Source organism: Mizuhopecten yessoensis, unplaced genomic scaffold (genome assembly GCF_002113885.1).
Source record: "Mizuhopecten yessoensis strain PY_sf001 unplaced genomic scaffold, ASM211388v2 scaffold10485, whole genome shotgun sequence".
NCBI lineage: Eukaryota > Metazoa > Mollusca > Bivalvia > Pectinida > Pectinidae > Mizuhopecten > Mizuhopecten yessoensis.
In genome coordinates this window covers 235345-255123 of record NW_018408570.1, presented here as the reverse complement: position 1 = coordinate 255123, position 19779 = coordinate 235345, and the positions used below count along the sequence as shown (strand labels likewise).

The 19779-nt window shown below is 33.3% G+C and overlaps 2 protein-coding genes across 3 annotated transcripts; both read right to left on the bottom strand.

Annotated features, from left to right (window-relative positions):
• Window positions 1-326: 326 nt before the first annotated feature.
• Window positions 327-8562, bottom strand: LOC110460837. 2 transcript variants are annotated; one of them, XM_021514015.1, is made up of 4 exons: window positions 8484-8562; window positions 7429-7666; window positions 3117-3254; window positions 327-889 (listed from the first exon to the last, which is right to left on the bottom strand). In XM_021514015.1, the coding sequence occupies exons 1-4, from the start codon at window positions 8493-8495 to the stop codon at window positions 615-617; spliced, it is 663 nt and encodes a 220-aa protein (XP_021369690.1). In that variant the 5' UTR covers window positions 8496-8562; the 3' UTR covers window positions 327-614. The 2 variants fall into 2 exon arrangements, with proteins under 2 accessions (XP_021369690.1, XP_021369689.1); XM_021514014.1 differs by lacking the exon at window positions 8484-8562 and having other exon boundaries at window positions 7429-7696.
• A 7275-nt stretch (window positions 8563-15837) lies between these two features.
• Window positions 15838-19779, bottom strand: LOC110460839. The gene is made up of 3 exons (XM_021514017.1): window positions 19535-19779; window positions 18289-18432; window positions 15838-17629 (listed from the first exon to the last, which is right to left on the bottom strand). The coding sequence occupies exons 1-3, from the start codon at window positions 19716-19718 to the stop codon at window positions 17214-17216; spliced, it is 744 nt and encodes a 247-aa protein (XP_021369692.1). The 5' UTR covers window positions 19719-19779; the 3' UTR covers window positions 15838-17213.

Genomic DNA, 19779 nt, shown 5'->3' with positions numbered 1-19779 from the left:
CTCGTGAATACATTCATTCGCGCAATAAACTCGTGCTTTCTGATTCGTTAGAAAAACACAAATGTGTGGTCTTGCATATGTATGACATATTAAATAGTAAAATTAAATGAGTAAATACAGCTGAAAGAAAATTGGTATTGAAACAAAAATTTAGAAATATAGATTGGAAAAGTTCATATAGTATTGTCTTACAGATTACAAACTTGTATCCTCACAATAAGAATCTATTTAAATAATTTTGGGATGTTAAATGACAATATCTGTAATATGGTTGAATTTCGAAATAAACAACAACAAATATTTACAACTATCACAAACAGGGCACAATATGTTTATTTGTCCATCTAATCATGATTACTGATTCAACCATGCAGCCAGGCATCTGTTTACATTCCATTCATCACGCATCTGTCCATTTTGTATCATTCACTCGTCCATTCAATTTGTTCATTTAAATTCTTTATAAAAAGTATCACTTGATAATTAATAATAGTAGCTAAAATATAAAAGAATTCCTATTTCTTTTATGTTTAAAACTTTGAATCATTTATAACAAAAACACTCCAACCTAAAACAAGTACGTGTTGATATAGTCAGAAATAAATATGGGATATTTATTTTGCTGAAAGTTGAGATTTCATAATATAAGGAATGCAATCCTTATGCATGATGTCATCATGCAAGTTAGCTTGTGTCACACGTGCGTCCTTAATTGAGGTCAAAGTGTACAGAACGCAGGTGAAAACAAGTGACACGCAGCCGGTCAACATTGTCCAGTAGAAAGAATGGCCGAGCTGGAGCGACACAAACGATCTGTAGGCCTGGTACGTGATCGTGTCACAGTAAAATGTAACGAAAATCCAAAGACACCCGGCAAGGGTGAGGCAGGCTGTAAAACATGACACACCATTAGACGTGTACATCAATAAGTAATAGACAAGCATAAATATTCACACTGTTTTGAAAAAAAAATAAAAAAAATAAGGACATTCTACACCCTGATTTTATTTCTATATAATTATCCAAGAAAGCGGTTTTTGTGGTTTTTCTCCCAGCTTATAACCAAACAGCGATTAATTGGCAAAGTAAGCTTTGGTAACTAAAACCTTTTAACGTGAGAAACAATGTAATACTTATTTGGACAACGTTAATCATTAATATGTGGGGAGTATGTACCCTAGTTGGTTTGTTTACCAATAGTCCAAGTACTGATGAACAGTTATATGAATAGGGTTAGTTAAGGCAAACGGTACTACTAATTCAATTATAATCGCGAAAACGAGTTCCACCTATGCAGTTTTGTTTTGTTTTTGATAAAAAAAAAAAAATGAAATATTCCAAGTTCAAACAACTACAATTCTGTAAAAAAGACATGGTAATATGCAATTTTTATGGAATGTGTACATTTATGTATTTTAAAAAGTACTTGAACAAATATTTAACAATAGTGACGATATTAATAATACAGTGTAATTGGGTGACACCCTTTACCTAAAGGACTGGTCATGGTTGAGTTATTGACTCCCCGGTATGCTAACCAGTGGGCCAAGTACGGATCATAAGTTGGTTTTTTTTTTTTTTTTTTTTTTTTTTTTTCAGATTTGTTAATTTATTTAATCTTAAGCTATATTGTCAAGATTTGACAAAACTACCGTGCACATTTTTTCAAGATTCTAAATATATGCTACAACAAAATGTCCACACTCTAAATTTTACTACTCTAAACACAAGTTTTGCCGGACGGAATGGAACCGACTTTAGTCACGAGTTAGATGTTACGGCATGTGTATCCGACCTTAATTTAATTCTAAACAGATCAGTTTTACGGACTATTCCGATAAATCGTTAAAACAGAGCCATCTCCAATTCAGACTGACTGACATTTGAAATCATTAAATTTTCATATCTTTTCATACCGCTCAGTTGGCTATTGTCTGGCCAGTACGCTGACAGGGTATTCTAAACCATTGAAATTAACGAACAAACGACACTCCCCTCAATAGAAAAGCATACACGTAATGATTAGTAAACTTTGCTCAAAGCCCTTGGGGAAGGGGCAATACGTATCAGAATTTGATGTCATTTGATAACCCGTGGAATCAGAGGCAAAACCAACAGATCAATTTCATTGAATCTGATAAATTAGTTGTCGGATTGCGATAGAAATTCTAAACAAATTGTAGCATTTGTTTGANCCCCCTCCCCCCCTTACTCCCTCCACTGTTTATTTCTTTCGAAAAATAAAAAGTCTAAGGTATGCGGGTGTGAATATAATGTGAACAGCACAAATTTAACAGTAAAATAGCTTTCTGAGGCATGTATACAGTTGAAAAGTATATATACAGTTGGAATAAATTATTTTGGGGTCAGATCATAATCAATCAGTCAATCACACGGCTAAAAAGAGCAGATTCAAAATTTCCGGAAAAAGGAAAGGGAAATGTTTTTGAAATTGTATCATAAGTTTGATTAATTTGGTATGGATTTATCTGTATATACTAAACACGAATTTCGCTATATACAATAAATTTCGCTGGATACAATTAACATACCATTCGGTTTTTTTGTATAATTTCGCTATAAACAATACACATATCATTAGTGGGTGTGTTTTTTTTTTTATAAATTTCGCTCTATACAAAAACAAAGCATTAGCTTTGTATCAATTTCGCTATGAATAATAAACATATAATTAATTCTTTAAATACATTTTGCTATTTTAATTCTCTAAATACAATAAACATATCATACTTTGTTGTATTAATTTTGCTTTGTGCAATAAACATATCATCAGGTTTTTTGAACAAATGTTGCTATAACATTAAAAGCATACCATTGTTTGCTGTATTTCGTTATTTACAATAAACATATTATAAGTTGTTGCATAATTTTAGGTTTCCGCAATGTAGAACATACACACACCATTGTTTTTTTGTATCACATAATATTTTGTCGGTTACAATGTACGTACCATTTCATGTGATATTGTAATTAAAAAATAAATAATATTTGTATTATCTCGAATACTTTAGTCTTACACCAATGAAGATTGAATCAAAAATCCCTTTTAACATTTGCAATTAGTGAGGGAATCACGTTATCGTGTATTTAAGTACCTGCATATCTGCATATTCTCGCTAACATTCGAAAATGTGTGCCAATCGTTTTTGAACATCCAGGAGCTGACACCACAGATCCTAACAAGAGGAACACACTTCCTGCCATCAAAAATGTCTTTCCGATATCATAATTCCCTGCAAAAACAAGAGGAAATAATTTACATTAATAAATATGTAATAGTGTCAGGTTTACAAATGCTATATAGGCTCAGGCCGACCATGACAGCAGTTTGATGATGGCCAGTGTGTAATAATTACATTTGTAACTAGTAATGAAAGACAAGATGACGAGGTCAAGGACGTGTTACAGTTTTATCTCATTTTTTTCCCTCTTATATTTATCTGGCAAACTTTGGCAACTAAAATCTCTTTACGTGGGAAGTCGTGTCCTCAATATTTACAATATTATCACTACTGTAAACAATGATTGATGACAGAAGGAATAATGAGAAAACAATTTCTATCTCCAAAGTGGGTAATCATGTCACTATATCAGCTGTATTTCACTTAGTCCGTTGTCTGTCTGGATTAAATGCCGTAAACATTATGTAATTACCACATTAGTACATTTACAGAGAGACTGTGGCTTATATTCATCTGTTTACCTTTTTCACCTGTGTTGTTTACAATACACTTACGTTACATTGTCAGGTAATACTGTCATGTAAAATTATCTTAAATGTACACTTTCTGGACGCCATAACGACTTACATGTAGTATATGATACAACATGTAATCGTCGCCTCAGCGAGGTTCAAAGTTAAAATTCATGATAGCATTACGATTTCACCAGTGAATACATATTCCGTCTTTGCGTATTGCAGTTAATTTCTCTTGGGAGCAGGTATTGATTGTTACGTCATTGGTCTGTGTGAGAAAATTACGTCGTTTTCCCAAAAGTTGATGACGTTACTCTCACAAACAAGTGACGTACCAATCAATACGTGCTCCCAAGAGAAGATAACTCTGCAATACACAAAGACGGAATACGGGTTTATGATGTCTCTAAGGGTGATATATATTTCCAGTATGCATATTTCTTTGACAAATGAGAAAGCAGCTTTTACGATAAAAAAACACAATATTTCTTGTGACTTCATGATCATGTGCGGCCAAATGCTTTCTTAATTCAATTCGTGTACTTAATGAAAATAAAGTCTTCCATTATACTTGAAGAAAAGAGTAATGAGTATCAAATTATCTTTTAGCAAGCAATATCCTTATATATACATGTTAATACCATATTTTGTGTCACCAATTCCGTCAGATATTCTTATTATATACTTGTAAAAAATGGTATTAAACGTCCTTGCGACAGTCAGCCGGTGTATAACAGAGAATGTATCAGACGTTATGAAACTAAAGTCAGAGTGGCATTGACAAATAAAATTGCGTAAACATATGTGGTCAATGAAATGAAAACGAAAGCGAAAAGCGTCGACAAAATGTAATTGGTCACCAGATGAATGGATAGGAAGAGCAATCAATATAGCAATTATATACAGAACAGAACAGAACTTTATTAAACATTAAGATCGATACAAACGATACATGAGTAACATACACAATAAACAATTGACAGCGTTGGAATAGGTAAGTTAGCCTGGAGACTGAAATGGTGGCAATACACATCGCAGAAAGTTCCAAAGGTTTTTCATTAATTTCATGTTAGTTGTGCAAAATAGTTCACGGTATTTGATAGTATTTTGAAACGGGAAATAATATCTTGGCATACATGTACATCTTCTAGTACGATAAAAGCTACATTCAAATATATAATGGTATTCATCACCAATAAGTTGCTAATCACAAAATGAACATATACGTTCATCCCTAGGAACATTTCCCCACCTACCAACTTCAACAGGGAGTCGATGGTTAAATGTTCTATAACGTATGCGAACGTATGAGAGTATTTCTTAAATTTTCGGTAAGATCAAAAGATAAGGTTCTAGGTTTTTTTCATTTTTAAACATTCTATAACATATGCTTTTACCAGAATGATAGACTGGATCATGCCATAGTTGAAAATACTGACTCTTGAGTCTTTCTAAAATAGTCTGAGGTAGGTTCTTATTATTCTGGCTGTTGATGTTTTGTGACAACCATACGTAGCTGAAGCCAATTTCATTAAAAATATTTTCAACAAAAGTTAACCATTTATGGGTACGGGAACCACTAATATGATCGGCAAATAGGGCTTTATAGATACGGTAAGACAATTTGTTTTGCTTACCATTTATTAATTTAAGTCAGAAACCTATAATACGACTCTTGATATAAACTACAAGAGGAAAACGTCCCAATTCACCATATAACATGTACTACTTTTAACATTCATAATACTTCGGAGAAAATCCGTATTTACTTTTTCAATAATTGAGCAATTTTCAAAACCTTAAATCTCGCAACCGAATAACAATATTGGTAAAATTGTTTGATCAAAAAGTTTAATCTGACAATTAATTGGTAAATTTAAATTGCGGATCCTTCATTCCAATGTAAACATAGCCTTAGTGGCCTGATCGTCTATATGCTTTTTTGCCAGTGAAGAGGAACAGTTTTTGAAAAGTGAATCCAAGATATTTATACCAGGTAACCTGTGGCATTTAAAACCAAAATATTGACATTACTTTTACTTGTGTTAAGTGTCAATTTCCGCTATACACAATATTCTTGACAAACTGATAATGATTTCTGCACGTAGACTGCTTTTTCAGCAAAGATGACAGTATCATCAGCATATAATAAAACGAGTATCGTTAAATATTCTGTTAAATGTTATCACTTATAGCAACTCCATTACAATTTTGACCCTGTAAGGTGGTCTCAAGGTCAGTAACAAAAATGCCAAATAGCAGAGGAGATAGATTTTCCCCTTGTCGTACACCAGATTGACAATGAAAATATTGCGATACATTACGATTATGTTTAAAACATGTTTTTATGTTTTGGTACATTTGAAAAATAACATTAAAACGTGTTCCTGATATTCCAGAATTAAGAAGCTTAGACCAATGTCCGGATCATCATGCACACGACTTCTTAAATATGTAATTACAGAAGATAAGGTATATACATGGTCTATTACAGAGTAACCTTTTCTAAAACCGGCCTGGGTTTCAGATAGAATGTCGTTAGTTTCAACAAAAAGTGTTAATCGATTATACAAAACAGTGGTGAATAATTTGCCCATACAGCTAGGTAGACTAGGATCGCCTTTCTTTTTGTTTATTGGCATGCTAACTCTATTTGACTAAGCATCTGGTATTATACCTGTATCAAAAAACTTTGTTAAAAAGTACGATATACAAAGGTAATAAAATATCAATTGATGACTTAATGAACTCATGTAGGATTTTATCTTGACCTGCTGATTTACAATTTTTGATGTATTTAACAGCACGACGTATCCCTTGTTCAGTAATAGGAATATCAAACAAATCATTGCTTACATTTGTAAAATCACATGAATAATTATGAATAGTACTATTTACATCCTTTAGGTAATCATACAAAATATCCAAGCCGATATCATTATAAACAGTATGTTCATGCAGTCCATTACTTAAATTCCTAAAAACTTTAGGTTTTTTACTTTGCATTTGACGTAGTTTCTTTTTGAATGACTTTGTGCGGTTGTTAAAATATTTGTTAACAATTTTACGGTAAATTTAACCTGCTAATAACATATCGGCCTTACGCTGGGGTATTTTGTTTACGTTGTATTTTTGCGTTCTATACAAGAGTCAGTGACACATATTCTGACACGCCCATTGCGCAGGGAAACGCTTTAAACTATAGAAACATGTCTTATGCAGTTACACTGTTACGTATGCTATTATATTTAGTAAGGTTTACTGTCACATAATCTCTGGTAATGTATCATATTAAAAACACTATGTTAATGGCAGGAGATATGTATAATAAATAACATACAATGTATGATAAGATACACTTCTAGCGTATTGAATAATGGTTTATGTTATATTACTTTATGAATCGTGCATGTTGTCTCCGATAAGTACATTGCAAATTTTACTATACCATTTGAAATAGATACTATTACAAAAATGTTACAACAAAACCATAATGGCAACCGGAACATAATAGCAGTATGTGTTTAAAATAGAAACTAGAAGATCGCCGATTAAAGGAAGTCAAATGCAGCAACGAGCGCAAATGCACCTGTTCCCATAAGATATAACCTCGATAATGAATCCGTTATACGCTTACCCTTCCATCGATGCATATTTAATAGGTAAGGTCAATTTGGAAATTCGGAGGGGCTGACAAATGGTTAACTTACATGATGTGCTAGAGTTAGGATCGAAGTCCTCACAAACATCCGACCCTCCACATATAACAAAATAGTCCGCATGATTAAACACAGAGAACAGTCCCGCGTGCTGTGTCCGGATTGTCTCCTGCTGAACCCATGTAACCTGGTACCAAAATGGCGTAACTAGACCAACGATCTGTGTGACAAAGGTAAGAAGGAGGGAAGGGCACCAGTACAGCTCCAGCGTGGTCAGGTCTGCCATATCTTTATCAACAAAATGTTCGCACATATAATAATATGGAAATGAATGCACGGATGATTTTGTTATGAAGGCCTATGATACTATAAATAGACATAGTGAGATCATAGAGGTATACTTTTAGAATTTGCATATGGATACCAACATACATGTACCCATAAGTATTTGCAGTGAATAAAGGACACCTAAATTGAAAATGCCGATTGTTTAAGTGCTTCAGATGTTTGTGTGGACATTCGTTATGGATATCAGGCTTCGCGTAAAATGTTGTTATTGATATTGATCGTCTTCAAAGTTCAAATATTTTATTTACATTTTCATGTAGTGAAATTGTGATTGTTTTCTTCCATATGATTATTGTAGAACAGTGAACAAGAAAACGAAATAAGAAAACCAGATGGGAATATTATAGTATAAGTGGCCACCTGAGCTACAATTGACAGACTATCCAGGTCACAAAAAAGCGACCATTAGGTATATGAAACAATAGTATTTCTCTACGAACAGCAAAAACTGAACGTGCAATGCTAAAAACAACAATTAATGTACAGCTGTTTTATTATATATCTATAACATTACTAGGACTGTAATTGCTAGAGATATCAAATGTTCAAAATCTTTTCTGATCCGGATTTGTCCCTCAGAAGAGAAATACCTTATATCCATATATCAGACTGTTTACAAAGAATGAAGAAAAAGGGAAGATCTGCAGTGCTTCGGATGGCTTCTTAAATCTCGCCTGATCATTTTTGAAACTTTATAAGAAACACCACTTAAAATACCATACTTGGAATACCACACGAAAGGACAAAATTTACTTAGCAAAGATTGCCATATTGGTGCCTTCTTGTGTATATGTTAAGTAATAAATCAACGATATCAAATCGAGGGTTTAACAAGGGTTGTCACTACAGATTTTAAACTGATAACACAACACAACAGGCAGCTATCGACTAAACGCCAAGTGTGATTTCTTGAGTACACCATCTGTCGTGGTATATAATTGGAGCACACGTTGACCAGGTAGCTCAGTAGGTTAAAACGATAACGATAAAACTGAATGAAATCCAGTTGTCTTTTCCCTGTCTAGCCCCGTTCGCTTTTTTTTATTTATTTTTTTATCTCAGTACACTGTGTTGATAGTATTTTGTTTATTTAATCGATTTTCTTTTGAATAAAAAGTCCTGCATGGTATGAGGTTTTTTATAAATGTCCGTAAAACAGTTCCCAGTGCGAAGCTACAGGTTCGGCAGTGGTACGGGGATCCTTCAATATACCTTAACAATCTTATTTTTGTGCCTTAGACGTAACTGGGCCTCTGTTATCAAGACATATATCAGAAAAACTAATTTGTTGGCAGTACGAGCACCGAGGCTTATGATATGAAACAATATTAGTTTGAAACACGTGTCAAGTAGCTTAGACGCCTACTGTTTATCTGTGTATGTTTTATAGCCTCACAGACGTTATACCCATTATTACAGGTGCATTCACTTACAAATAGTTACCATCGTAAGGCGTTGTCACTATATATCCCTACCAAATTCAGTTGGCATTCATATAGGCTATGAGTGCCATTAACCAATTGTTGACGTCATCATTATTATGTTACATTGGAGACCACTGACCCTCCCAGGGCGATGGCTGTTCTATTCATTGAACAAGCACGCACGATACATCCAATATTTTAAGTTAATGCTGAATAATAATAAGTATTATAAGAATTTTCAATGAGCTGAACAGATTCCCAAAAATAGTAAATATCAGTATTGAACTGCTTTCAGCTTGCATTCAAAGGTAATTTGAATTCCAACTGGATAAAGACAAATAGTTAAGCATTGAACGCTTTCAGTTGGCATTCATAGGCACTATGAATTCCAACTGGATAGAGTCAAATTCAACATGATGCGACATGAAGCGCGGCGCTTCATTGAATTTAAATAATTAAGCATTGAACTGCTTTAAGTTGGCATTCATAGACAATATGAATTCCAACTGGATTAAGGCAAATCTAACATGAAGCGCTAGCGTGCTTCATTGAACCTGAAAGCAGTTCAAAGCTTAATTATTTATACTATTCGAGAAATAAACCTCACATTTTAAATATACAAATAATGCTAAGTCCGGCTATTTTTGAATATTCAACAGAATGTTGTTCTTTTAAAATAAAAGAACAAGTACTTACTTCTTTTAAAGAAGTTTAAGTGACTATAATTATTTTTGCAAAGTATATGAATATTTTAGAATTGTCTGTAAGGGCAATAACGTCCACAGGGGCAGCAATTGTGCATTTAAGATTTAGGTGTACATTAAACTTTCGAAGCGACGTCATAGTCAATCGCTTTGTAGTGCATGATACCACAGTTCAATTTGCTATGCAATAATACACTGTTTTGTGTTGGGGGTTTTTCTGTTGTTTTATTTCGATGGAATGAAAATTTTAATTAGAGTGGCAATGACAGGTTTGGTTAAATTTCAATTCATCTTATCAGAATTAACCTTAAACCTGACGAAGGAAAGTCTCCACCTTAAAACAAGAGGTTAACAACTACTGATATAAAATAGATACTATGAACATTTTGAAATTGTATACTTGTTAACATCATTTTAACAGATAACAATGCTTTTTAGCTACACCTGATAACACACAAAAGCATTTTTATGATGTATAGATTCATCACATCCGAGAGTGTTAAGTATAAAATGTAAAATGTGTATGTGCCAAGGCTAATAGCATACACTGTACAGTGAAGAAATTGGAGATTAATTTATGAAAAATACACATCTAATCCGAATCAATTAAAAAATACGGATAATCATGTTGATCATTGAAAGAATCACATCAACTGCACCCTTTAATAAAACTTTTTCTACTATGACAAATAAAACATTCAGCATGCCGGCTAAAGCTGATGAACCATGAACTAAACTGACAACAAGGTATGCGTAGTTCTCTATCTTTGCACCTTGTAATAATTTCAAAAATCATAATTTGAATATCGAAACAAAATGTTCTGTGTTTGCCACTTATGTTAATAGTGTCTTAAGTTACAATGCAAAAGTATGGGGCTTTCAGAAAGCTTTTGATGTTGAAAAGATACACATACAATTTTATAAAATGCTACTTGGAGTCAAGAAAATTTGTAATAATTTAGTTTATTGTGAATTAGGAAGACTACCATTGCATTGCATTTTAAAAACATGTTTTGAGGAAAGAATTTTATCAAGTGATAAGTGGATTTTAGATCTCCGCACGTAACTTAACAAATTGGAATTAACTTACCTTTGGGACAATGTTAGCAATGCTAGAAATATCAATACAACCATTTTTATATTTACCGGCAGGAAATATTAACAAAAATCCAAACAACTCCGAAAGGTTTCCGTTATTGACATCTGATAGATAATTTTTCTCTGCAATCTTATTTAATAAAACCAGTTAATAACTCATATAAAAGGACTTTAGTTAACATGGAAGATATAGAAACCATCATAGCGACCAAAGATTGATTAGATATTTGTATTATGTGTATTGTGTAAAAATCAAATTTGATCGTACCCGTTCATTAACTTTCCTATGTGATATAAAGTATATGGTAAAATAATCATAATTACCACAACGTCGGAACAACGACGAGTATTTTCTTCATTGTGATCTGGAAGTTAATATCACTGTCACTAACGTCAGGTGTAACATCGTATTTACTACACTATGGCTGGGGATGTTATTGTGGTCTGGAAGTTAATATCACTGTCACTAACGTCAGGTGTAACATCGTATTTACACACTATGGCTGGGTATTATGTTATTGTGATCTGAAAGTTAATATCACTGTCACTAACGGCAGGGGGAACATCGTATTTACTACACTATGGCTGGGGATGTTATTGTGGTCTGGAAGTTAATATCACTGTCACTAACGGCAGGTGTAACATCGGATTTACTACACTATGGCTGGGGATGTTTTTGTGATCTGGAAGTTAATATCACTGTCATTAACGTCAGGTGAAACATCGTATTTACTACACGATGGCTGGGTATGTTATTGTGATCTGGAAGTTAATATCACTGTCACCAACGTCAGGTGAAACATCGTATTTACTACACTATGGCTGTGTATGTTATAGTTCTTTGCTGTCCCACTAGATTACATCTATTCGTGATGTATGTAACTGTATTAGACCTTGTTATAAGTTTCTGTAACGTACGTCATTGAAAGATATCATAATATTATTATCATTGTAATAAACAATGGTTATGATTTCACTGTATCATACCTTACGATTTTGCTGTATTTCAATGTTGTCGATATGTTTACGATGAGTGCCATTCTGTCATACTGCATGATTAATGAGTTTTTTATTGTGATATACTGTATTGTTATCACTTATGCCATTGTACAATATGCATCATTTTTTATCGCATACCTGTTGAATCTTATTATAGTAATACAAGCAATTTTCAGACCATGAAATTCAACGTTCTGTATTGCACATATGCAATACGGAATGTTGTAATTACCTACTAGCCGGAACTACTTTTTATGGGAATCCCCTTGTCATGGCAAACAGAAAGGTTCCCGGTTTTTGCAAAAAATATCAAAGTTTATAAAATAAAATAATCGATCTCTACCAAACATGGAAGGTTTGTGATAAAAAGCAAAACCACAGACTTGTGTTTTTTCTAACGAATCACAAAACAATAATTTATTGAGCGGACGTATATATTCACTCGTGCGCTCCGTGCGCTCGTGACTATATTCGTCCGCGCAATAAACACGTGCTTTCTGATAGCAACACGAAAGTGAATCGGGCGCTTATCTATGCCTTACAATCGGTCGGTTTGGCTTCTTGATTTATAAATGCAAATGTACACGCATCACACATATTTGGCGGAGCACCCAATTCTTGTTGATTTACAGTGTACTAAACCTGTCTTTTATCCCTACAGTGACAGTGTTGATTAGTCAAAGGACAAATACAAGTGCATTTTCTAATGTTCGTCACATTTTAAATATACAAATAATGGTTAATCTGGCTATTTTTGAACATTTTAACAAAGTTCTGTTCTTTTCAAATAATGTAAAAGTACAGGCGACCAATTGCTTGATGCCATTTCAATAGAAGTTCTACCAAAGTATAAACACACAGCATATGCCAACACTGTTTAACAAAACTGGAGTCTGACTTATAGTTATGTACATAGTTACAATTTCAATTTCATTTCAAGCTTATATTACATACGTTCGAATGCTATGTATTGAAATATGTATTTGGAATAAATTAAGGGCGTATATATCACTTAGCTATACAATCATAATGGTCACCTCACTACTAGAAACTCAAATAGTAATTTGATAGTTAAAAAGCGAGTTTCGTTTACATGTCGTAGATATCGTGTTACTTCCGGACCTGTTCTTAATGTCAAGATTTTAAAGATTGATGCCTAAAGTTGAACCATTTGTTAAACTTAGGTGGGTTTTTTTTTCTTTGGTTATTTTTATTATCTTTCTGTATCTTATACATGATATCCCTTGCCTTAATTAAGTGCATACACTATAATACAATATACAATTCAATTGTTTTGCTTCTGCATTTTCTACAAGATTCTTACACAAGTGTTTCGCTCTTGTTAGGTAAATTCTTACTTACTTTTGTTTAATTTCCATATAAATCACATTTTGAGACTCGAGATTAACCTACATGTACTATTTATTGTCATAATTTATGCATACATTGTATTTCAGTACCTGCTCAAATGTTTTTTTATCATTGCTTGTTTTGTATATAAATGAATATTGGTTTTAGAATAGAATATAATATATAACACAATTTAAAACTTTTGAGATACAGAAAGTTTAAATCATTTTCGTTTGGACTGACCAACCACATTTCTTCTTTTTCTACACGATTATTTTTGTGTATTAATTTACCTTAGTTAGTCAGGGTTTCTACATAACCGTCTTAAATATACGCTTAAGAAATCGTACTGTCGCCATCATGACCTGATTACAAAGGATTAGTAATAAGTTATGAAATGCATGTCCTTGGTAATTTAGTGATGGGCCTTTAAGTCTGAATTCTTCAGGAGACATCTTAACAGGTTTCATACGTGAAAAGGAGAGGACAAAAGTCCCTTCAAGAACACCGGATGATGCCTCTGCAAATTATATTTCCTATTACACTGTAAAACACACGTTGCTTACTAACTTTATAATGTATAAGAATTGCTTTTAATAATTTTATTTTTTATTTTTACCACTTGTATTTCTGTAGAAATATTTCTTTAATATAACTGCTCAAACAATGTATTGCATAACCAACATTCGTTATCTCGTGGTATCGATATTGCACGGCTTTCTCTGTTTTAGATTGTATCCTATTTCAACTAATCATTGTTTTCAATCATTTGTGTTGGTTTGAATGGTAAAATGGAGAAAATAAATAAATACGATGTAGATACGTCATTGTATGAGTGTTTATGACTAGTGGAACGTGTACGACATACACAACTGACGCTGCAGTGTTTAGATAGTTTGCTACACTGAAGAATGTTGAACCAAACGAAAACACACCATTGAAACAGAGGTGATATTAAAGTCATGGTATCATCATTGTTATAGATTTATATCCCTGTAATATTTTTATTTCCCTACTTATTTATATATTTCCAGTAAGTGTTCCAGCTTGGATGCTTGGGCTACTATCATTAAAGATTTATAGATATAAATCCCTGTAATATTTTAATTTCCCTACTTATTTCTATATTTCCAGTAAGTGTTCCAGCTTGGATGCTTGGGCTACTATCATTAAAGATTTATAGATATAAATCCCTGTAATATTTTTAAATCCCTACTTATTTCTATACCTTCAGTAAGTGTTCCAGCTTAGATGCTTGGGCTACTATCATTAAAGATTTATAGATATAAATCCCTGTACTATTTGTATTTCCCTACTTATTTCTATACTCCAGTAAGTATTCAACAACAGTACATTTGTCTTGTTTTTAACATGCATGCATTCGTTAAGATCTTAAAAAAATGCATTAAAAGACAAATAAGTGTAGAATAAAACGAAAAGACATTACCAATGTTAATCAGAGATACATTCCAATCAGGCATTTAACAACAAGATATGCAGAACTATTTTTCACAGATGAACAGATAAATGTCAGACTAAATGACACTTATTTTCAACTTTATCTTCTTTGTCATTCAAGTCGAAAGCGTACTGGCTACTCTTCATTTTATGATAAAACTTATAGAAAAGCATCAACATGATATAATGTAGTTTTTAGGCACACGTGTATTGATTATTTGATTTGCTTCGACAGTGATGAATTAAATCAAAATGTCTAGCAACAAGATGGATAACTCAAACTGCAATGCTGATGTACTTATAATGTGTAATTTCTTATTAGCGAACACACATAATAACATAATTCATGCGTGGCGTGTAGCATAACATTCTGAGTGAATTACATATATATTTATAAAGTGTCATCATCGGATTTTGAAATATAAACTCGGTGACACAGAATGACAGTGTAATAAAGTGCAAATGTTCCTGGTGTTTGTTCCGAATAATTGCATACTAAAAGTAATCCTTGTTTCCTCGAGCATATCGTACTGGCTTTCCATTATCTTGTGTTAAATTTGGGTATTGTATCACATGGATACATAGCAAAAATGAACGAATAATCACTAAAACACTGAACACATCGTTAAATAATGTTTTAACAATATTTAGGATGGAATGTTTTAGTTGCTCCGGTAAAAACACGTGCGTCTCGTGTAAACTACTGTATTTGAACTGCGAAGTAAAGATATATGATGGGAAATATTTCTATTTTCAAAATACATTGGATACTTCAATATAACTACAACACAAAGTGCAAATAAAGAAATTGGCATATATTTAGGAGTGGCCAAACAAGGTATGCTTGATTTTCACTCACCAGGCACATACAAAGCTTACAGGCTAGCGAGGCTGACGTTTTGATCATGGAATCAATACACAGGCGGACTACCCGAATGGGTAGAAATACCGTGTTAACTTTTTCTAGTAGCATAGTGTTTGCAAATGCATTTCAATTTGAAACGTCTGCTTGTGATTTAAAGATTTACTTTATTCATTGATAATAATTTAATAATTCAAATTCGTCCAACAAATGAAGGAAGTAAAGCCCGGGCGTATATACGGCTAATTGAAAACAACCGCATCATGTACAGGACGAGTTCAAACACCAGTTTCAAAAGTGGTAAGCTGAAGAGGGTGGATGGAAACCTTTGTGTGATCGGAAATGACAGATGACAAAAACACTTAAATGGGAGAAACACTGCGCATTTTATATATCCCATAAGTACTTGCCTCTTTACGACGTTGGTATTTAAAGGATTTACATAATAGGAGGAACACTGCGCATTTTATATATCCCATAAGTACTTGCCTCTTTACGACGTTGATATTTACAGAATTTACATAGTGTTTTAAGATTTTATTGAAAATTGTATACAATTTCATAGTGTTGTTTTCGTCACAGCTGTAACATAATAAAGACGGCGGGTGCTGGCTGTTCTATTTCTTGTTATTAAAACATGTATTCAAATTCAGTAGAATTTGTCTTTGAAAGTTTGTATGCACATCATTCCAGTATTTGAGAAGTGCATTTCAATTTTGGAAAGTTTTTGTTTTGATTTTTAAGATTTGTCCTGATATAATGATAATAGAAGGCCAAATATGCAAATCATCGTTTCTAGAGTATATCTCGAAAATTATAAATATAACTTCATGAAATTGTATTCGCATTTAATTTTAATAGTCTAGATTTGCCTTTAGCTATCGGTTTTATTTCTTTATGGTTTCCATTAGCCACAGAAGCAAATAGCAAAAAATGCAATATATATCATTTCTTAAAAACCATTCAGGGTAGCTTCACAGAACATTATATGCACCTCAATTAACCGTGGTTAGACATTTTTCGTTAGTGGCCAGCCTCGTCTTCATATAGCCCTGGCTGTTGCGAGGACGTTAAATGACATGCAAATAAACAAATCAGTTGTCAAACATGGTTACAACAAACATGTTCAAACCACCCATACACTTTGATCTAACCATGCTATTACCATGGCTAAACAATTGAGGTCAACATATGTATATGCATTTGAACATTAATCATGGTTAACTATGGTCAGTTAGTTGCCAGGGTGGCCTTGGATTGTGTTTCACAACTCATTCGTCGGGGAATTTGAATTTGAATGTTATTGACTGGCATACATGTGTGTAACTAGTTCTTTAACAACGATTGTAGGAGGAGTAAAACATTACCACATTAGGTCATCACACACCTGTATATATCAACTGGACTTTTCATGTTTTCAACAAATTCCTGCTTTTATGTTATGCATTAAACAATCCATCGAATTTCGTTTGAATTTCATTCATATTCCTGGATACATGAACACATTTTCAACAAGAATATCAAAAGAATGCATTCAACATTTACGAGAAGTATGCATTATTCCATTCAGCACACATTTCCGTTTACAAGGAATCATGTAACAGCGTTCCTATCATCCAATCTATTTACATGAATAAACAATTTCTTTTTACTTAATAAATGTCTTGCTTCCACCAATATACCAGTTCTTGCATGTGACTTTAAAACATGTCGTGTATTTCGATCTGGTGAACACACGTGGTCTAACCGTTCTAGATGAAAGATACGGCTACCGTACTTGACGGTAGTTGTCCTTGGTTTCGCTTTGCCGACGGTGTGTGTGACGACACCCAAAACGAGGCTCATTAACCCACTGACAGCACACATGAACAAGGCAAAACTGAGTCTTGGACTCGTCATCATTTTTCTATTGGAGATAAGTACATTTTCCTTTGTAAACATTAAATACATATTTCCCTCCCTTGAAAAGTTCAACACAAACCAGGTTACTCCACAGCAAATACAGGTGGCTGAAACAGGAACACATGCAGATACAGAAATATGAAATAAGTTTATGTTCAACCTTAACTATCTATCATTACATTTATCATGTGTCTTATAAAAAGTATAGATTTTCCTATCTGCAAGTTTTATACTAGGATATTCGATACCTTCTACAGTACGTATTTTTCTTATACAACTTTATAATATACAGAATAGGATAAATATCAAATTGAATACAATTGAACATCGTTATTTTCTATCAACTTTCGGAAAAGTAAAAAAATGTCAAAAAAGGTATAAATATGAACAAATTGTATAAAAATTAGGAGAAACATAAGGGTAACATAATGCTCTATATTCAACTAAATGAACTGCTACAATTTTTCTTCTTCTATGTTAAGTTAAGTTGATACTGGAATATGATTAACCATTTACTCAAAAGGTTTCAACAAACTCTTATATATATATCATGATGTTGATTTACGTTTACGAGATGTACGATATAAATGTCTGTATGTGATTTCTTGTTGACAAAAATTAATATAACATTGAATAAGACTAATACATTATAAATCCTAACAAGTAAAACTAAATAAAGAGGCAATACAAACATACACTAGAAAAAGATTACACATTATTGTTTAATAAACCCAATATTTATTTCCAGGTTGATGTTAACAAGTACCTGCTGTGAAGAGGAATCCGGACATGACGAGGAAAGTGACCTTTGTCCAGCCTGACCTCCAGGCCAGGATAGAGCCGACAAACACGGTGATCAATAACAAGCCCGTGCCTACTAGGTGAAGGGAAACAACTCCTCCATAATCCGCTGTAACAAAAACATTTAATAGATGTCAACTTTCCAACAGATCGAATGGACATTCAATTATAGATTAACAAGCGTCTTTTTATACTGAATATATGAGCAAAAATATGGATGTTTCTGCCAGGAAAATGTGGGGTTATATACAAACATGCCCACGTCAGTGTGTGGACGTCTTCCAGTACCCCTACCTAAAGTATGATACAACGATCATTGGTTAACTAATATCTAGTTAGAGTCAATCTTCCAGTTCCCCTACCTAAAGTATAATACAACGATCATTGGTTAACTAATACCTAGTTAGAGTCAATCTTCCAGTACCCCTACCTAAAGTATAATACAACGATCATTGGATAACTAATACCTAGTTAGAGTCATATAGTTTAACCAAGATATACTTTCTTACATTTTGACTTCAAGAGGTGGCGTGCCATCTCAGTAAACATGAAACCAAGGACTACTGCATTTTTCAATCTACTTTGATCAATATTGCAGTCTCTTCATATTTGGTCCATCGCAAATATAAATGGAATGTCATTAGCAGACATGGAAAACAAGTTAAAGGTATAGCATTTGGTGACGATGTAACAACGATACTTCATTAGATAATGTTCACAAAGCGTTATAAAGTCGGTATATGCATTAAGGATAGCAAAGCATGCACCATGAATGGATTAGTTAGAGGTTTATCACGACTGTCTTCACTTGATAAAAATCAATTAAATGCTTTTCCCCCCCAAGAACATACAGTACTGTGAGTAAAAGTAAAAGGCAACGTAATAAATAAGCATGTGCTATTTTAATACACTATCGTTTAGAATGCCATTAAGTTTTCTCTTAAAGGTTTAGTGAGCAACTCTTACATACTGGTATTTAAATAACCTGTGTCATGCTTTTGATACGTGTTCCGTGAATGTAAGTAATCAATAAATTCTACGGAGAGTTGTTTACTCTTTACTTACAAAATAACATACTAGTCTGTCGGTTGTATTTTATGAAATGCAAAATATGATGTATTTCAACAGATATATGATTATCACAATGAAACTGTTTTGTCCTATTCATGCCATTGTCATTCCCTTCATCAACAAACACAAGGAACACCTACCGTTATCCATGTGAAATATCAGAGGTAGTGAATCACAGGTCGGTCCTACACAATAGGCAAATAATCCTCCATACTCCCCACCGGAGTCTGACGTCACCCAGTTAGGGAGACACAGCCCCGCTAATTGTAAAATAAAAGTAACACTGATTGCAACAATGATCCTATTGCCCACCGGACAGACCATTGCTAAATGTGTACAACACACATGGAAAGGCAATGTATAGGACAACTCTGCAGCAATACCG

Bases quoted from the DNA above. Each gene is read 5' to 3' on its own strand.
- LOC110460839 (XM_021514017.1), bottom strand. From the start codon at position 19,718: ATGGTCTGTCCGGTGGGCAATAGGATCATTGTTGCAATCAGTGTTACT. The intron at 18,433-19,534 runs GTAGGTGTTCCT...TTTTTGTTACAG, and splicing joins GATATTTCACATGGATAACG to CGGATTATGGAGGAGTTGTT. The intron at 17,630-18,288 runs GTACTTGTTAAC...TTCCTGTTTCAG, and splicing joins CGGATTCCTCTTCACAGCAG to CCACCTGTATTTGCTGTGGA.
- LOC110460837 (XM_021514014.1), bottom strand. From the start codon at position 7,690: ATGTGCGAACATTTTGTTGATAAAGATATGGCAGACCTGACCACGCTG. The intron at 3,255-7,428 runs GTAAGTTAACCA...TTGTTTTTGCAG, and splicing joins TCCTAACTCTAGCACATCAT to GGAATTATGATATCGGAAAG. The intron at 890-3,116 runs GTACTTAAATAC...CATGTTTTACAG, and splicing joins GAGAATATGCAGATATGCAG to CCTGCCTCACCCTTGCCGGG.